Source organism: Mastomys coucha, unplaced genomic scaffold (assembly GCF_008632895.1).
Source record: "Mastomys coucha isolate ucsf_1 unplaced genomic scaffold, UCSF_Mcou_1 pScaffold22, whole genome shotgun sequence".
Taxonomy (NCBI): Eukaryota; Metazoa; Chordata; class Mammalia; order Rodentia; family Muridae; genus Mastomys; species Mastomys coucha.
Genome location: NW_022196905.1, coordinates 163,357,844 through 163,377,883, shown reverse-complemented (window position 1 = coordinate 163,377,883; position 20,040 = coordinate 163,357,844). Strand labels below are relative to the sequence as shown.

At 44.1% G+C, this 20,040-nt stretch overlaps 2 protein-coding genes across 3 annotated transcripts in view; one reads left to right on the top strand and one right to left on the bottom strand.

Annotated features, from left to right (window-relative positions):
• Positions 1 to 1,224: 1,224 nt before the first annotated feature.
• On the bottom strand, positions 1,225 to 13,204 carry Alg11 (ALG11 alpha-1,2-mannosyltransferase). 2 transcript variants are annotated; one of them, XM_031339229.1, is made up of 4 exons: positions 13,145 to 13,204; positions 11,973 to 12,203; positions 7,233 to 8,164; positions 1,225 to 4,886 (listed from the first exon to the last, which is right to left on the bottom strand). In XM_031339229.1, the coding sequence occupies exons 1-4, from the start codon at positions 13,186 to 13,188 to the stop codon at positions 4,615 to 4,617; spliced, it is 1,479 nt and encodes a 492-aa protein (XP_031195089.1). In that variant the 5' UTR covers positions 13,189 to 13,204; the 3' UTR covers positions 1,225 to 4,614. The 2 variants fall into 2 exon arrangements, with proteins under 2 accessions (XP_031195089.1, XP_031195090.1); XM_031339230.1 differs by lacking the exon at positions 13,145 to 13,204 and adding an exon at positions 12,880 to 13,134.
• A 221-nt stretch (positions 13,205 to 13,425) lies between these two features.
• Positions 13,426 to 20,040, top strand: part of Atp7b (ATPase copper transporting beta) — a 70,383-nt gene continuing 63,768 nt past the window's right edge. The window contains exons 1-2 of the mRNA XM_031339228.1: positions 13,426 to 13,578; positions 13,827 to 13,929. Coding sequence (XP_031195088.1) covers positions 13,846 to 13,929 — 84 coding nt within the window. The 5' untranslated portion in view covers positions 13,426 to 13,578; positions 13,827 to 13,845. The remainder of the gene's footprint in view (positions 13,579 to 13,826; positions 13,930 to 20,040) is intronic.

Here is a 20,040-nt window from a genome sequence, read left to right as displayed (position 1 = left end):
AGACTCCCCAAACAATCATAGGCTCTTGCTATTCTCCTTGTTGCTTCCCAGAAGTTGAAGGCCATTCACTATTGCTGAAGACATCACCCATTTTGGACACAAGACTTGTAGGAATCAAGGTGATCTGATTGAAAGCTTCCTCCCTGAGAACGAGATCTCATAATTCTAGAAGCTACCAAAGGATAGCGATCAATAGTCTTGCTCAGTCTGATACCTATAAACACAACAATGACCAGCATGACAAGCTGTCCCTAAAGGTGGAATAGTGGTACTTAGATGTTGATGATAACCATTAGCTGCCAAATTGAATGTAAGGTCCCGCCCCCTTCAGTAGAAGGGAAATCATTCCTTATTAGTGAGGTTATGGATTTTGGAGAATGTATTACTGCCCCTTACCTACTCAGGGTATTTCCTAACTGCACTCTAAATACTTACCTTTCTAGTCACAGAGAAGTGTAGTTTTCTTTTTTTTCTTTTTCTTTTTCTTCTGAGACAGGGTTTCTCTGTATAGTCTTGGCTATCCTGGAACTCACTCTGTAGACCAGGCTGGTCTTGAACTCAGAAATCCTCCTGCCTCTGCCTCCCAAGTGCTTGGATTAAAGGCGTGCACCACCACTGCCCAGCAAGAAGTGTGGTTTTCACTTCTGATCAAAGAAGCTTCTTTTTGCAGCACATATTGAGAACAACTGTCTGTGGGGTTCCCAGTCCCAATGGATACACCTACAACACTGACCTAACGGTCAGTGAACATTACAGAGGAGAGGGACAGAAAGATTTTTACGAGCCAGAGGACCACGTAGTCTGCTGCAATATTCTATCTTCTAGATATGACAGGGAATCTACACCCAAGTATCAACAATATGTCCAAACAAGACCTAAACAATAACCACAGCAGTGGACATGTTGAAATCGTGTCTGGCCCAACCCTCGATCAGTTCTCAGGTGACCCTTTAATACCTTTAGTTCCTCATGTTGTGGTGACCTCCAATCATAAAATTATTTCATTGCTATTTCATAACTATAATTTGCTACTGTTATGACTTGTAATGTAAATATCTGATATGTGACCCTAAAGGGGTTGAGAACCACTGCCTTAGCTGAAGAGCTACAGGGAATTAATGAGTGCTGAGAACTAGCTCTCCTCAGGGAGGAACCCCATAACTGGTTATCCAATACATCCCTAAGAGAAAATACATTCAAGCAACACCAAAGGGGGCCAGCAGGTTGCATTTATATATTTATTTGCATACATATGTAGCAATAATCATTAAAGAAAAAAGAGACCATGTGTTCCAGAGGTAGAAGAGTGAGAAGGGAAAGGAAATGGAAAGATGATGTAAAAACATTTTAACTGAATGAATGAAATCACCTGACGCATTTAGATACAATTTTGTATCAATAGCTCTGCATTACAATTAGATATAAATATATTATACAAAGACTATGTAACCTATATTTCACAGTTGTGGTATCAATGTAAACAGGAATGTGAACCCCCACTGTTGTGGACTCTAAACAGAATGCTTGGACCACAGCGGGGGAAAATCATAATTGTAGTGGACTTAACAACCACTGAGAAGTCTCACTGAAACAGATAAAGATGAGCCTCAACATTTCACACAGTACCTACCTGAAATCTAGTAAAAAATAAATAAAACCTTATTAGGAATGCTGAAAATCCTATGCTTCTAACCCATAAAAATAATCTTGAGAAGCTAGGGTAACAGTCTTTTTAAGAAACTGAGAATCATTTCTTTCACCACATCCCCAATTTATGCTCATTTCAATTCCTACAATCTTTAGTCTATTACTTTTGTGGATGGGTAGGCTGTGTGGGTTATAGACAAAGTTTACCTCGAAGACTGGCCTTAACATAACAGAGTGGGCTGAGCCAGAATACCAGGCCATAATCCCGATTCTGTCACTAAACAGTTTTGTGACAATGAAGAAGTCAAATCAGTTCTTTAAATTGTTTTTGTCTATTAAGTTGAAAATAAAATAAAGAATGTGTAAGGTTCTGTCCACCTTTGGTCTCTGAAATCTTTGTAGACTGAATTATCTGCAACCCAGATCCACACAGAGCAAAACCAACCAACAACCAAAACCAACCACCAGCTGGAAGAGACAGTGTGCCTCTTTTGTATGCCCTAACACAAATGTGTGGGCAATTCATTTTACTGGAAGAACTATGTATGTACAGAATGGTGACTGCTCCTTTATACCCTCTGTGCATGCACACGATCACGTGTTGCTGTGCGGTGGCTCAAGCTTGCCCACATATTACAGCCAGCTTCTTAGAAGTCACCACCTCAGTCTGACACACCTGCCAGTTGTGCAGAATAGAGGCCAGGTGAAATTGATATTGATTTCAGCTACTGGCTTAGAAACCAAGAAAGTGCAGAGTTGTAAACACATCCATCTGTAATAATGGGACTGCAGAAAACCTTTACTTGGTAAACAGGCAACAGCCCTCTACATCATGTGTTAGGGACTGTGTCAGCCTCACAGTGGGCTCTCCAGAGGTCCAGGAAAGAGCCCTTAGTGAAATGCATATGCATCTAAAGAGAGAAAATGTGTAAGCTGGCATTAGTCTGTAGGCCTTACTTGAAGGTCTACTTTAAAAGAGTCTAGACAAATGTTTATAGATTGTTGTTAGGAATTATGCGGGTTTAGTAAACAGTGGTTGTTCTCTAGAGCTGAATAGTTAGCTAGGTTCTCCTTCTAGTTGAGCAGGTCCTATGTCCAGTTTAAGAGCTGCTGGTTACTGTCAAGTGTGCGCGCCATGCTTGCTTTTGCTGTGGTTTATAGGTGGGATAGCCGGGTAGGACTGTTGGTTGCCCTTCTCCGTTGGAAGCTTGCCTGGCACCTTCATACCATGAAAGTTAGTCCTGGGGCAGCAACAACACTCTCTCTGTGCACTTTCAGGTCAGTTCCCGCTCAAGGGGTCTTTTGGCCTGTTTCTAAAGTACATTGTGTCTTCAGCAATTGCGACTTATCTTCCAGCTCTAGGGGAAACCAAGGGCAAAAGCAATAGGCTGTATGCTTTGGGGAGTCTCCTGAACAACCCTGGTCAATAAGTCAAAGGGAACTTCTCATGTCTGGTGTTGGGTTTTTGTTAGGTGGTCTTTGGCTCATATGTCAGTCTAGAAAAGTTCATAAAAACTATATATGTGTATGTATGTATGTATGTATAGACATATATACATTATAAATACACGGTCAGTTTTAGAAAAGCATCTTAGCTTGATATTTTCTTGAAGGAACTGGGGCTGACTTTTAGCCTTAAATGGGGCGGTTAAGAGATAAGAAACCCATACGAACCCATAGTGGTAGGCACTAAATAACACCCAACTTTCAGACACAACTGCTTATGGGAAAGACTGCTGCCTGTTTTGACTTCAACGTATCTGTACACACCCATGAAGAAATCAGTCTGCCCCATCTCTTGACTGATACTCTAGGAATACGATTAGAGATCCCTGTTTGAAGTTTCTTTTTCCTTTTAAGAAAATTAGTAGGTATACTTAAAAGGGTTACCCATGCTGTTATTTCAGGACTCCTGGGGTTGAGGTAAAGTAGCTCAGAGGTTAGAACACTTGTGTACCAAGAGCATGGCTCTAGGTTTAATCTCTAACCCTAAACCCACCCCTCAGACAGAATTTAATCCAAAAATTTAAGAATACATTTTAGAGTGCCAGCTAATGACCTGCTGATTCTTTCAGCACTTCCCTTTCCCTCTGGAAGAAGTCTGAGATCAGCTCAGGGCGCCTGTAGTGATCAGCATACACGTCCCTGTAGTGATCAGCTCAGGGCGCCTGTAGTGATCAGCATACACGCCCTGCCCTTACAGTTCGAGGCTCTACATGGTACTCCAGCATCATTAACAGATTAAAACCCAGGAAGTATTAGTTTATGTTTTCTCAAGCAAAGGTGATTAGAAAAGCAGGATTGGGGCTCAGGATGCAGCCCAGTTGGCAGAGCGCTCGTCCAGACTCCCATCACCAGCACTGCATACACTGGTGCATTCTGGGAGGTGGAGGCAGGAACACTCAGGATTAACACAAGGAAAGGAAAAGATTAAATTAAAAGATGCATGAGTATATGAAAATTTGATTGGTAGTTTTTTTTTTTTTGAGATCTTTACTGTTCAGATTTTGAGATCAACAGTAAGTAAAATCTGTACATTAAGCTACATGAAGCTGGGTATAGTGGCACACCTTTAGTCCCAGCACTTGGGAGGCAGAGGCGGGCGGATCTCTATGAGTTCAAGGCCAGCCTGGTCTACAGAGTGAGTTCTAGAACAGGGATATACAGAGAAACCCTGTCTCAAAAAAGCAAAAGTGGAAAAAAAAAAAAAGCTAAGCGAGATTTTTTCCAATCTAGATGAATTCCGCTGCTGTGAACCTACTATGTGTGTACTGCTGAGAATACCGCTCAGGCTGCTTTTACTACAACAAGGGGTACATTTAGAAAATATTTACAGGTGTAGCTGTTTCCTTTCACTCTTGGTGCTGGAGATGGAACTCGGGACTGGCACACCAAGCGCAGGCTCTCCCACCAGCTCCAGCCCCAGCTCCACGCTGTACAAAAGGCCTGGGCTGTGCAGACTGGGCATTAAGTAAGTAACTTCTCCATGGAACACAGGAATGCTACTTCAAACTCCTGGTCGGAAAATCTGCTTATAGATGCTCTAGCATTTTTCCTGATTTGAAGTCTCTTTTCTGCAGACAGAGAAAGAATATGAGCCATGGTTTCAGCATAGCCTTCTTCACTATCAGCCAGAAATCCAGTTATTTGTCCTTCATGAGGAATGACAATATCCAGCTTTGGGCCCCCCGAATTGTGTGCAAGGATAACTGTGCCAGCTGCCATACACTCGACAACTCCTAAGAAAGGAAAAGAAGAGAGACCACACATCTTTAAGTTTTGATGAACATAAACCTTCAAAAATTCTGAGCCCCATGAAACGGATTTCTGAGTCTAGAAATTTGCTTATTAACATGATACAAAGTAGCCGGGCGGTGGTGGCGCATACCTTTAATCCCAGCACTTGGGAGGCAGAGGCAGGTGGATTTCTGAGTTCGAGGCCAGCCTGGTCTACAGAGTGAGTTCCAGGACAGCCAGGACTACACAGAGAAACCCTGTCTCGAAAAACCAAAAAAAAAAAAAAAACAAAACAAAACAAAAAAAAACCCAAAACAAAACCATGATACAAAGTAAAATGATGGTAAGGGCTGTGTGTTCCTGCCTGTGAATGGACCCATGGAAATCACGAGTTGACTCCGGCTTGCTCTACTGTTCTCCACTCACTGTGGAGACCTCACTGATTTGGAGTCTAGACTGGCTGGCCAATGAGCTAAAGACCCACTGGACCAGTTGATCTCAACCTGTGGATCACAATCCCTTTGGATCAAAGGACCCTTTCATAGGAGTTGTCTAAGGCCATCAGAAAACAGATATTTTATATTATGATTCATAGTAGCAAAATTATAGTTATGAAGTAGCAACAAAAATAATTCTATGGCTGGGGGTCACTGTAACGTGAGAATTGTATTAAGGGTCGCAGCTCTACGAGGGTTGAGAACTGCTGCCCTAGACTCCAGCACTACCACCAGTCGTGGTACTGAGCCATAGGTATGTGGCAACAGCTGCCTTTCACATGGGTGCTGGGCCTGACCTAGGCCCCTATGCTGCACTGTGAGCACTGTACCCAGTGTGTTAGCTCCCTACTGCTCACATGGGTGCTGGGCCTGACCTAGACCCCCATGCTGCACTGTGAACACTGTACCCAGTGCGTTAGCTCCCTACTGCTCATGTTTATGCTCTTTAGTCCTTAGATGGAATCTACAGAAATGTTCTGTAAAGTCAATACACTGAGCTGAGAGTGAAGCTCAGTGGGTAAAATGCCTGCCTAGCACTTATGAAATGTTGGGTTTGAACCCTAGCACTACATAAAAACTATATATGATAGTGCATACCTATAATCCCAACCATTGGGAGGGAGATGCAGGAAGATCAAGAATTCAAGGTCATCACAGTTCCTGGCCAGGCTGGACTCTGTGAGACCCTATCTTAAAGAAGGGAAAAATGAATATACTACACAAAGTATAGCATATACAAAAAAGCTAGACAACATTGCCAGGATGACAAAAGATTAACAAGTATCAGAAACAAGAGGAAGAAAACATCAAAAGTAAAGTTTTCAGAGGCCAATAACAGCAGCAGATAAAAGTGTAACCTCAGAGAATTAAAGTATGCTGCTGCTCCCAGGTGCACAGCTGTCTGAATTGTCCAGCAGCAAGGTGGACTGGGTAAGTTTGGTATCGCCTGTCAAATGATGTGCATGGAGGTGTAAAGGCCTCGCCCCAGCCTTTCCTAGCTGTGTTCTTCAGTCCTCTCTCTCATAAGCGGACGCAGCAGTGCTGCTCTCCTGTAACTCTGCTCCACCTACCATGCTTTCACCTTTGCTTCCTGTCCTCTTGCCAGCTGCTTGTCCTAGGTCACTGATAACGCCTTCCTTGCCCCAGTGCCAGCCTGGGGCCCAGCTGCCCTTTTTGTTACCAAACACCAGTTCCATGTTTCCAATGTACACTCCACAACCATTTTCTGCAGCGCCCCTTTCTTCTGCCTGCTCACCTGCTCAGCTCTTTACTGGGGCTCCTCTGGCTTTCACTTTCCCATCTTCTTCACACCTGCAGCTACCCATGTCACTCTGTACTAGTTAGGGTTCTCTCGAGGAATAGAACTGATACACTAAAAATATATATTTATATATTAAAGGACGTATTTGCATGACTTACAGCCTTAAGTAGAAGCTTCTAGAACAATACCATTTTATCAAAATAGCTGTAGTGTTTTGAAGGAGAATGTTTCTTATAAGCTCATATATTTGAATACGTGGTTTCCAGTTGGTGGAACTGTTTGTGAAGGACTAGGAGGTGTGGCCTAGTTGGAGGAGGTATGTCACTGGGGGTGGGCCTTGACGATTCAAAAGACTTACACCATTCTCTGTACATTTTTCTCTGACTCCAACTGTAGATCAAGATGTAAGTTTTCAGCCACCATGCCTCCATGCTGCTACCAGTGACTCTAACCCTGTGAAACCATGAGCTCCCAATTTTCCTTTCCTACATTGCCTTAGTCATATTTGCCACAGCAACAGAAATGTAATTAGGACCTTATATACATCTTGTAGTATTAAACAACTTGTTAAAAAACAAAATAAAACTCACCAATCCCAAAATGCTCATTCCACATGGTATGCAGACCGACTGTTGCTTCAGATAAGTAATTCTTCAGTTCATCAAATGAAATGTTTATTTTAAATTCCACATTTTCTTGAACTCCTAAATCCTCAGAGAGTCTTCTCAGTTGGTTTACTCTAAACTCATCATCTTTGTTGCGACATCCTCCAATAAGGACAAGTTTAAGAGAATGGCCTGACTCAGCTGCCTTCCCATTAAGCAATTTGGCAAAGGCTTTGATCTGCAAAGCATGATTCTTTTCAGGCCTGAACTGGCCAATGGAAACCAGTAAATGCCCTGGGGTCACCTTTTTCTCCTGTAAAGGGATGTCCAGAAATGTTTGCACATCACAAGGTGGATATACAATGTTAGTGCAATGCCCAACTTTCCACAGTGAGAGAATATGGTTTAGTGTCCAAGAAGAATTAACCATGACTATGTCACTGCAAGATCCAACAAGGCCATAAATAAAAGCAAATAAATAGTAATAGATGAGCTTTGCTTTGCTGAGAAGAGCATTTCTGGTAATAAAAGCCGCATTATTAAATCCAGGATTTTGATTCTTCACTACAGACAGCATGTCAGTGCTGATAGTGGGATAGTGAACATAGCTTCCAACGCGGCAACCTCCCACATATTTAAACAGAGGGAGTGTGAAGGCATATCCCATTGAGTCGATGTACACATCAGGAACACGCTGCATCAGAGCTTCCCAGCCAAGAAGAACGGATCCAAGACTCTGGCCCAGCAATGTGAAGTGAGGATAGCGGGAGTCCTCCACAAGGTAGCGCTTCCTTAGGAAGACAAACTGCACTGGCTGAACCAACTTGATGTTAAACCTTCTGAAAGCACCTTCGAGTATCTGCTGACCACTGACATTAATGTCACCAGTATACACAACATAAACTGCCTCAGGATACCTGAAATGAAATGTCATTAATTTAGGCTAAAATTAAGCCAAATGTTATAATTTCCTCATAATCATATGCAAACTTAGTTTTATACTAAAAATGCTTTCTATCATTTTTCATTTATTGAATTTAAACTCCCTCCATCCCTCCTCTGGTTTCTACTCTTTATCTTTCAGATGAGACCCTGTGCTGTGTTTTGACTGTCACCTGCCAATCTGTCTGTTGGAATCTAGTCTCTAGTAGAGGGCATTAAATGGAAAGGACTTGGAATGGGGGAACGGGAACTGTGTCTTCTTAAAGTGATTTGTTTTGCTGCTGAAGACTGAACCCAAGGCCTTGTCCATGTGTCATATACACTTTATTCCTGAGCTCCACTCAGACCCTCTGTGCTACTGTGAAAGAGGACAAAAGGGGTCTTCACCCATCACAGCATGAACACGCAGCTTGCTAGCTGCACTTACGGACAGCCATATCCTCTGGCTCTTGACTGAGCTTTCCCAGCCCCTGAACTATGCCTGATAACTTTCTCTTGTCTATAAACTACCCAGCTGAGGGTATTTTGTTATAGTTAGCTGATGAGACTAAGATATCATGTCTAACTATTTGCCATTCCTTCTTTTATGGGTTTAAAATGAAGCAAACACCAACATAAATTCCTGACAAATTAGATGTTTTCATTTTTAGGATATATTAAAAATTTTTATTTTACGGAGTATAGCTGTAGGGCACTTGCCCAACATACACAAGATCCTGAGTTGAACCTTTAGCAGTGCAAAACAAACAAACAAAAGGGTGGGGACAATTATTTTAATGGTTCTTCCTATTATTGGTAATGAAATAAAACAAAAGGGCTGGAGAAATGGCTCATCAGTTAAGAGCACTGACTGCTCTTCCAGAGGTCTGGAGTTCAATTCCCAGCAACCACATGGTGGCTCACAACCATCTGTAATGATACCTGATGCCCTCTTCTAGTGTGTCTCAAGACAGCAACAGTGTACTCACGCTAAATAAATAAATAAATAAATCTTTAAAAACAAAAGAAAACAAAAAACTAAGACTCATTAAAGTTGTGTTGAGATAGGACCATCATTCTATTTAAGGTTTATTTTTATTTTTGTGTATTGTATATGATCGTGTGAGTGTAGGCCGCATGTATGTAGGTACCTCTAGAAGGCAGAAGCGGGTGTTAGATTCCTTAGGACTAGAGTAACAGACAGCTATAAAGCATCTGATTTGGTTGCTGGGAACTGACTTCAGGTGTTCTGGAAGAGCACCAGGCACTATTAAATGCTAAAGTACCCTCCTAGCCCAGACAGAATCATAACTTTAAAGCATTACTTAGCATTCTACCACATCATGAAGTTTGACAGGCTGGGGACAGTTAATCACATTCCTTTAAGAAATTAATTCCTGGTTCTGGAGACATGTTTCAATGGCTCAGAGCACTTGTTCTTACAAAACACCTGGGATCAATTCCCAGTACCACACAGTAACTCACAAGGATCCCATGCTCTTTTCTGGCCTCTGTGGGCAGAGCATGTATCTCGTAGACTCATACATACTGGTACTAATACACATACACTAAAAAGAAATAAGATCTTTAAAAAATTAATTTCCGTATTAAAAAGTAGTTAAACACATTGTTTCCTTGCTACACCAATTTTCAGACTTCCTCAGCTACTTAACTAGTTCTAATATAACAAATTCTTTTAAACACATTGTAAGTAACATACACACATAACTATACCCTGATTACTAACATAATACTAACACGCTAGACTTAGGGCACAGAGAGGACTGAGTGGGTAAAGCACATGCTGCCGAATGTGAGGACCACTGTTTGCATCTCACGCCCACATAAAAGTGGCAGCCGCTTGTAACCCCACACTCTAGAAGGCAGAGACAGGTGCATTTCTGGGCAAGCTGCCAGGCTGGATTGGCAAGAATGCTGAGGTCCAGGTTTAGCTAGAGATTCTGCCTCAACAAAAAGTGGGAAGCAACTGAGGAAGACATCCAATATAAGCTTTGGGCTTCTACATTCACAAGCACACATGCGCACATGAATGCTCCCCCAAAACTATATACTTATTTATTTCATTTTTTTGGTAATGATTGTAAACCCTTTTCAATTAAAAAGCATGCCAACTAAGGAAAAAAATTACAGCACTTAGGATAATTTGAGGTTGTTTCTCTAAGGGAATCTGGGACTATGTTCTCACCTAGATGGGTTTCATACAGACCCCAGAGATTTATATATTTTATAACACTCTTTAAAAAATTATTTTCAGCTGGGCATAGTGGTGCACAGCTTTAATCCCAGAACTTGGGAGGCAGCCTGGTCTACAAAGTGTGTTCCAGGACAGCCAGAGAGCTACAGGGCAGTGAGAGCCTACCTCAATAAAACCAAAAACAAGTAAACTATTTCTCATGGCGTGGCTACCCCCACTTGCTCTCACGTGTACCACGCGCTTAGATCATATCCTGTGCTCCCTTGTCTTATCACCCTCTCTAGCCCAGATCTCTTCTTCCCACCAATCCTTCCTGCCTCCTTGTTTTTTGGGGGGCGTTTAATCAGGGTTGCCTGTGTGAGCCTAGGTGGAGGGTTTTAAACAGAAGCAACTTATTAGTGGCTACAGCACAAAGCACCATGACTCCCCTGTCACCAGCAAGTACTAACTGCCTTTAGCTTTTCACTAATGGGACATTATGAGTGCCTCTCCATCCATGATTGGATCTTGAAGGGTCTAGTCTTAAGACAGGTTTTGTTCATGTAGCTTGGTGGGGTTTTTTTTTTTTTTTAAACAATACTTTATTTTGCATAGTTTAGAGGTTACCATGACTTCTTGGGATTTTAGTTAAGATCAAATGTAATTCCGAGGCTAGGAAAACCATGATCACATTGTTACTAGAGTTCTTAGAGGGTCTCATTTTGGACCCCGACACTTCCAATAAACTAAAAAAGTAGAAAAAGAAGATTGTCTCAAATACCTGAAAAGATACAGCTGAAGGGAGGAACAGCTTCCTTTAGCTCATAGTTTGAGGGTACAGACCATTATGGTGTGGAACACATGGCAGAAATGGGAATGCTCTTCAGAACGCTATTATGCTAGATACAAATTTTTAACCTGAACTTAGGTAGGCCTTCGAAAGACAGGAACAACTTTTGAAATGTTCCACATTATGGTGTGGAACACTGTGTCAACAGTCAAAATAGCTTAGTGGTTTTACCTGAGAAATAAAAGCATGTTTTAAGAGCTACCTTTTTTTTTTTCTCGAGACAGGGTTTCTCTTTCTTTCTTTCTTTTTTTTTTTTTTTAAGATTTATTTATTATTATAAGTAAGTACACTGTAGCTGTCTTCAGACACACCAGAAGAGGGCGTCAGATCTCATTACGGGTGGTTGTGAGCCACCATGTGGTTGCTGGGATTTGAACATAGGACCTTCAGAAGAGCAGTCAATGCTTTTACCCACTGAGCCATCTCACCAGCCCGAGACAGGGTTTCTCTGTGTAGCCTTGGCTGTCCTGGAACTCACTCTGTAGACCAGGCTGGCCTTGAACTCAGAAATCCGCCTGCCTCTGCCTTCCAAGTGCTGGGATTAAAGGCGTGAGCCACTACCCAAGAGCTAGCTTTAAAAAAAAAAAAAAATTCCCATCTTGAGAGGTACTACTTCTCATGTTGCCCATGACTCCTGGGCTCATATGATCCTCCCACTTTAGACTCTAGTATGCAACACTGAAATCTGTGGAAATGAAAATTTAGTGTGATCTTAGCAAGCAGCAGCACAGTGTTTTAGCTGAGAAAGATGCATACCTACTTTTTCTGCAGGGCTCTCAAAGCACACCACAGAACCCTCTCTCCTCCGCCGCCTGCATTACAGTATGGATGGAAAAATGCAACCACCATTTGATCTTTTCCATTTTTGCTGGTTGACACTGACTTCTTCTTTCTCTGTAGATGCCGCCTGATAACCCAAAGGCCAATAACCAAATATACACACAAAACTCCACATATCATTAGTCCAGGAAAGAAGAGTGAATAAAAAAATCTGAAATAAATAAAAGGTGAAAATCAACCTGTTGTCAATTTAAAAAGTCAGCCACAAATTAAGGTTTACTTTTTACATATTTGCTTAATATTAAGTTCTGTAGCTCATAAGTCTGATAAAATAACCAAGTGTCGTCCCCCCCCACTCCCCCCAGTGGTGGTGACTGAGGTGATTCTGGGCCTCGTAGATGTTAGGCAAACGCTTGATTTCTAGTCAATATATAACCATATTTAAACAAACTATTTTAAAGAAAGGTAACTGTAATCTAATTACAGATGATTGATTACTTAACAATCATCATTATAATGAAGAACGTCAGAAATTAAAACGTAGACAGTACAGAGCTGGCAGCATTCCATTCATTAGGAAAAGGCCACCAAGAATGTACTAGAACAAACTAGCCTATTCATATTTTCAGCAGTCACTGCAGACCCTGAAGCAGAAAGCAGAAATGAAGATCTAATACAAGCTTTGGCCAGAACGCATGCGTCCACTGCTCTTCAGAACGCTATTATGCTAGATACAAATTTTTAACCTGAACTTAGGTAGGCCTTCGAAAGACAGGAACAACTTTTGAAATACGGAACTATCACAACAGTAGTGATCACCGTAGTGGTTAACATTCCTGTTTATTTCTATTAACTTTTGTAATTATTACATAAAAAGCGATGTGTACCTTAAAGACAAAAAACAATATATTTACAACTTTAAACATCAACCAGGAAAGAATAAATCAACGGATGGTCAGCAAGCAGAGAATCAACCAACTGGCATCCGAAGCAGCAGGTAACCGTTTAGGCGAGGGCTGATCGGCCAGGAGCGAGGCATGAGAAACAAGCGAGGTAAACTGAGGCATGAAAAAGAAAGCTCCTCTACAGGCTTTGTCTGGACTGCCTCCAAACCCTCCACGCCCTCGTGAGCTCAGGCCACCCGTTCCTCACCGCAGCACTGCGTAGACGCACCAGCTCCCTGTGTCCGCCGCCATCTTCCCCCACCCTCCCGGAAGCGCTTGCCCGTTCTTCTTTCCTATTGGCTCCCGAGGAAGCGTGCGCTGTTAGCCACGCCCCCTGCTTACACGCCTTCCTGCAGATTGCCAAATAGCTGCTTCCCACAGGCGGGGCGCACACGGGCCCATCCCACTTGGGCCACGCCACTGCGGCGGGGCGGGGGCGGGGCGGGGGCGTGGCTTGTGATGGACAGCCGGCTCCCCGCCCCTCCCACCCCGCTCCTCCCCGCCCCCCAGGGCTGGAAGCCCCCTTGCGGGCGCCCCGCCCCGCCCCCACCACGGCGCTGGCACCGGTTGGGATCCAATGGGAGGGCCGGGCGGGCGGCGAGCTAATCTTCCAGTACAGAGTCCGCTCTTTGAGAGGAGTCGGTGAGTCCCCAGCGGCCGCAGTAGCGGGGCGCGGGGTGGAGAGGGGGCTGCGCAGGAGCTGGCGGCCCTGGGACTGTGGTCGCCGCTGCACCCTGTCTTCAGCGCACCGCGGACCTCGCTGTCCCGAGTCCGCGACGCCGGGGCTGGGAGATCTGAGCCCCGTGTTCCCCGGGAACCACGGATGCGCGTCTTCGCGCCTCCTCTCCCTGGCTGGTAAAGTCGCTCTTCCCTCCTCCCACCCCGACCAGGTGACCTTTGGGCTCGGGGATGGATCCCAGGAAGAAGTTGGCGTCTGTGGGGACGATGCCTGAACCGGAGAGACAGGTCACAGCCAAAGAGGCCGGTCGGAAAGTAAGTTTTCTTCCCCTGACTGCAACGTGTACGCACCTGCCCGAAGCGCTTTTTCTCCACGGTTCCTCCAGTGCTCGTGACTGAGGACACGTACCCCAGAGAGCCCGGGAGGAAAGCTCTCTAGAGCCAGGGTGCCACTAGCACTCTGGTGTGCAACCATTTCCGAGTCCAGCACTTTCCCCGGTTCTTATTAAAGAGCTCTTGAGCGTGCGGTTGCTGTGTAAAAACTCTAGTTGCGCCTGGGAGTGCTAATGCCTCGCTAATGCCTGGCTAATGCCTGGCTCCTCAAAAGGTCTACATCCAAGTCCTGTCGCTTACAGGCATTCGTTTTAATGATACAGGAGGTTAATTAATGCAGCCTCTTAAAGATGCAGACAGCATAGACTATTTAACACCAAAAGCAGGTCTGATGGTCTTTTCTCCACATGCGTTTCCAATCAGCAAATAGCTGAAACTTGTATAGGTCGCAGGCATATGATGAATTCTTGAAGATTTGTGCATTGTTTTAAAATACTTTGTCTTGCTTAGTTGAAATCACGTTTTATATTCTCGGACTTTTCCAGTGAGCTATTATTTTGGAGATTGTTTCACCGAGTGTGCCTCCATAGTCTGTCGGTGGTTCCCTCGTGGGTGGTCATGGAGATTGCTTCCTTGCTTTCCCTGTTGACATGATCTTTGCTCTTGAATTGTTTAAGTGTATATGTGTGTGTGTGTGTGCGTGCGTGCGTGCGTGCGTGCGCGCTCCATGGAGGTTAGGGGCATCTTATTGGACTAAGTGCTCATTCTCCACCATGCATGTCGTGGGAACTGAACTCAGGTCATCAGGCTTAAAAGCAAGTGCCTTTACCCACTGAGTCATCTTGCCTTACTTGTACTTGAATTTTTTTTAAAAAAAGCATGAATTTATTTATTTTCTATGTATAAGGGAAAGAAGGAAGGGGAGAGAATGTAGGTAAGCAGAAGCCATTGTTCAGGACTTGGTTTTTCCTCCTTTCAGCAAACAGGTGCTCAGGCTTCATGAGGGTGCTCCCACACACCGAGCCATTCAGCTGCTCTTATACTTGGTTATTAATATAGAACTTAATACTGGAAGTATTTCTTTAGGTCTGGATTGCTGGACCGGAGCTTGCTCCCTTTGTACCGGTCTCTGAAATGAATTAATCCAGCAATTTTCTTGATCGTCCCTTGATAGTGAAGTTCATTTGGACTCTGGTGTGTAGAAAAGAAAGGAGTGTCAGTTAATGGGTGGGCAGGAAGAGGGGTGGCCGAATCGGTAATTCTTAGAGTGTGAAGACAACCCACCGGGGTTGGGGTGGCCAGGGCAGAGAAGGAGATGCACCCTATCTTTTGCAGTGTCCCTTTGAGAGACTAAAGTCTTTATCTAATCAGACCAAATTTAAGACCTGCTCCTCTCTTGAAGCGGTTGGTTAACTGCTCTGGCTTGGTGTTGGCCTCACCCGCCTCTGAATTACACTGATAATGGCTTTAGACGAACCTATTATGTGCATGACATTGTGTTTGTCATACTCCTCTGTGTTCACTCATTCAATTCTTATGACCCACACCACTTTGTCTTTATTCTGTTTTTGCCGTGCTGAAAGCTCTGCACGTGAATGCTCCGATACAGATTTTTGCTTTAACCGTGGACAGGACTGACTTAGGGCCTCTAGCATTCTGCTAGTGACCATGTTCCCAGTTCCCACCCAATATTAACTATTACTATTCGATTGCCGCTTTGTCCTTCTTGTTGTTGTTCAGCACCTGCTGTTTAGGATATTGGTTCAGAAATGCCAAGGTCGGAGGATCCAGCCATGACTTAAGACATTCACATAGGAGTGTGATTGTAAACAGCTGGGTAGGTAGGTGTTGGGGGCACAAAGGTCTTTTACTCACAGAGAAGCACTAAGAGAACTAGAAATGTTAATCAAGCTGGGGGGGTGCTCCTCAATGGGGGAAATAAAAATCAAATACCTTCATTTCATCCAGAAAGCTGAGAGTAGATTTTGTTAATGGCCTGGGGACCTATCTGCTGTCTGTGGAGGCCGACTCACCTGCCTTTTGCTATAGGAGCAGGCCTCACCCGGATTCCTCAGAATGGTCATTTCAGATTCTTCCCTCCCTAGACCATTAGGGGGAATGTCAGGAGTCCTTTGTGACCTGCTGACCTCTACGATCCTATGAAAACACACTAGATTCTAGGCCTTTTAACTAAAGAACCCACCTTGGTGGTCACACGTAGTTTGCAAAGGAATTTCACACCTTAAGCTTTATTGTGCACTTAGATTGAAATAATTGTTGCCTGGAAACCTTTACCAAAATTGTGTTTTAAATATTCTGGCAGTGAACTGCCTGGCATTAGACTCCCTGAAGTCTGATCCAGGTTGGCGAAGTGAATCTGAACCAGGTAGGTCTTTTTTCTCATCTCTTTGTGGGTTCGATTCCCCTCCTGGACCCTGCAGGGTCCCATTCGGGTAAGGGGATGGGGAGGGGTAAGGAATGGTGAGGACGATTCTGTTTTTGTGGGTGATCAGAGGAGACTTCCAGGGCAAATTCCCACTGGACTAGAGATCCCAGGGGTTCAGATTTCAGGGAAGCATTCTGAGCTGCCAGAGTGTCCAGGTCCTGAGGCACAAGTTCGATAACAGGAAACAGATACTTGATCTTTGTCCTGGCTTCCTGAACCTTGAGATTTCTTCATTCAGAGTGAGAGGAGAGTGTTTTATTGTTCACAAAGCAGAGCCCTTCAGCTTCCCTGGGGTCTGTTAAGAGGCAGACATTGGTGTGCTTTATATCTGGGGTCTGGTCACCAGAGAAACCACCCATATGGTTTGGGTGTTAGAACTTTCAGTTGTCGCCCCCCCCCCACCCCCCCTTTTGAGTGGGTGAAGGGACTGGATTAGTTAATCACAAATGAGCCATGATTTTATCAACCCTGCCTACCAAGCAGAATCTCCATAAAATCCCTAAAGGATGAGCTTAGGGAGTTTCTAGGAAGTGAACCTGTGAAGATCCTGGGTGTGTGGGTGGCTGTCTACAGAGGCATGGCACTGGGTGTGTGGGTAGCCTGTCTACAGAGGCATGGCACCTCTGGGAACCCATTCCTTCTCCTTGCTTCGTGCATCTTCTCCACTTGGCTGTTCTTGCATTGTGTCCTTAATGATGCATTTCTGTGAGCTGCTGTAGTGAATTATCCATCTTATGGTCATTCAGATGCACAGCAGCATCTGCTAGAATTAGAGACTCTTACATACCAGCCCCTGTGCCCTGGATCTGTGCTAACTTCAGGCACTGTTAGAGCTGTGAAAGCTATCCAGGTCGTGTTGGTGGGGAAACTCATGCAGAAGTTAAATAACTTACCCAAGGTAGTTTTTTTTTTTTTTTAAAGATTTGTTTTTATTTATTTTATGTGTGTGAGTACACTGTAGCTGTACAGATGGCCATGAGCCATCATGTGTGTGGCTGCTGGGAATTGAACTCAGGACTTCTGCCAGCCCTGCTTGCTCCAGCGTTATTCATTGTAGCTGTCTTCAGACACACCAGAAGAGGGCATCAGATTTCATTACGGGTGGTTGTGAGCCACCATGTGGTTGCTGGGATCTTAGCTCAGGACTTTCAGAAGAGCAGTCAGTGGTCTTACCTGCTGAGCAATCTCACCAGCCCAGTAGTTTTTTTCTTTTTCTTTTTCTTTTTTTTTGGTTTTTGGTTTTTCGAGACAGGGTTTCTCTGTATAGCCCTGGTTGTCCTGGAACTCACTCTGTAGACCAGGCTGGCCTCGAACTCAGAAATCCACCTGTCTCTGCCTCCCAAGTGCTGGGATTAAAGGCCTGCACCACCACTGCCCGGCCGGTAGTTTGTTAATAAGAGAAAATTTAGTAGTATTTGGTCCTAGGTCAGCCTTACCAGCTTTCTTAAAAAACACATGGTCTTTGGGACTTTATGATACTTGATCATACTATCTAGTGTTTCTAAACTAATGAATTAGGCTTAATTTTTCAACTCTGAGATGCTTAAACACAGGGACCAGACTTACAACATTAAAATATATCGTGTGCAGTATGCTTTTCCAAGTACAGAGTGAGTGGTTTAGCCTATACCCCAGCGGCCAGGAAGTCCAAGCAATAGCGTAGGTTGTTGTTAGCTCTTAAGTGTCTGGGTATATTGAAGGGAGTGTGAGCTATGTGTAATAATGTGATTCTTTTTCCGAGATGGGAGGGTTTTGCTGTGTAGCAGCTGGGCTAGCCCACTGCTTACTGTGTAGTCCAGGCTGATCTACAACAGTCTCCCTACCCAGTACTGGAATTACAAGCCTAGGTCACCATGTGTTTGCTGCTTTCTTTTTCATAGTATGTAAAGGTACCTTCCGGTTGTTCAAGAATGGATGAACTATAGCATTATTTCACCCTCTGGGTTTTTCTTCAGGGGGCTCTCTATGGGGCAGGAATCACCAGGTGTTATAGATCATTCAGTGCCCAAATTACAAGTGTACATTACCAGGCCTGGCTTTTTATTTTGTTTTTATTCTTTTTTTTTACACAGCTTTATTTTCTTTTATTTATTTTTATGTGTATGAGTGTTTTTGCCTGCATATATATCTGCACCATATTAGGTGCCTGGTGTCTAGAAGAGTGTTGCAGATCCCCTGGAACTGGAATTAACTCGAACCTGAGTCCTCTGGAAGAGCAGCCAGTGCCCTTGATCACTGAGCCAGCTCTGTAGCCCTGTGCCTGGATTTTAAATGCTTTACTGACAATCATTTCAGTTTGAATCAGAAGGGAGTCCACAGTGGTGATGTGGTTGCTGCTATTGGTAGTGCAAACTGTCACCTTGGTCCAGCGACTCTATAGCATCCTGGTTTACATGAGTAAAGAACATTGCCGGTGAAGTTCTGCCAATGCCTCTTCTTTCCTTTCTTTCTTGTGAAGTTGGGCACGGACCTCTGGCCTTATGTATCTTTCTACACCCACATCTCTTGTTTTTTTGTTTTTGTTTTTTTTTTAAAGCTAAGTTAAAGAAGAAAGTAGCAGTTTGAAGGTAGACTCAGTCAAGTAAAGCAGAAAAGCCTTATTTTTCTCCGGGTGTGGCTGGGGCGTGTCTAGTGCTGTGATAAACACTGTGACCAAAAGCAACTTGGGGAGGAAGGATATATTTAAAATTATAGTCCCACATTCCACTGTGAGAGAAGGTACTGGGCAGGAACCTGGAAGCTGGAGCCGATGCACAGGCCATGGAGGGGTGCTGCTTACTGGCTTGCTCATCATGGTTTGCTCGCCCCCCCCCCCCCCCCCCCCCCGTGTCTCTCCTTGTGGGATGGACCCAACCACATCAATCATTTTTTCCTCTTCCAGAATGAGTGTAGCCTGTGTCAGGTTGACATTAAAAACTAGCCAGGGTAAGATGGAACCCAGGGCCTTGTGCTTGCACACAGAGCTACACCCCCTAGCCAAATAATGACCAGAGATTGTGAAATCTGCCCTTTCAGAATGTTAAGTTTTGCTGGTGCCAGAAAGTCCAGCGACTGAGTAGTTGACCGCGCCAGCTGCATGTTCTTTATCTCAGCTGTCCCCTCTGACTGGTGCTTTACGTCTCATCATGATCTTACTGGCGGTCTGCTCCTAGGAGGGGCCTGGCTCAGTCTTGTCTCTTCATACTCTTGTAGAAAATTTGTACCACTGGGTGTGCTGTCTTTAACTTTTCTTCCCCTTCCTCCTTAACCTCCAGTTGTTATTTAGATCTACAACTTGGTTTTTGTTTGTTTGTTTGTTTTGTTTTGTTTCTTTTTCTTCAAGGCCAGGTCCTGATCTGTAGGCTAGGCTGGCCTTGAACTCCCAGTCCTTCCAATTTATCCCCCTACATGTCACCGTGCTGTATAAGCTGCTTTTTCTCCTTTTCTGTAGAACCAGAGGACACATCTGGCTTCTTTTCAAGGTCATGCTCTTTGCGAATATTTGACCGTCCTCTCTACCTGTCTGGAGTCTTGGACCTATTCCCCTCTTCACCTCCACCTCCCTCTGCACACACAGCCATCCACCGAGATTTATTCTGATGTCTCTCCCATCGCCTCGTGCCCTGCCTGCCCTAGCTGTTGTACTTGTTTCCCTTATGGAAAGACCC

Bases quoted from the DNA above. Each gene is read 5' to 3' on its own strand.
- Alg11 (XM_031339229.1), bottom strand. From the start codon at position 13,188: ATGGCGGCGGACACAGGGAGCTGGTGCGTCTACGCAGTGCTGCG. The intron at 12,204-13,144 runs GTGAGGAACGGG...TATTTATTTCAG, and splicing joins TGCGTCTACGCAGTGCTGCG to ATTTTTTTATTCACTCTTCT. The intron at 8,165-11,972 runs GTAGGTATGCAT...ATTTCATTTCAG, and splicing joins TTGAGAGCCCTGCAGAAAAA to GTATCCTGAGGCAGTTTATG.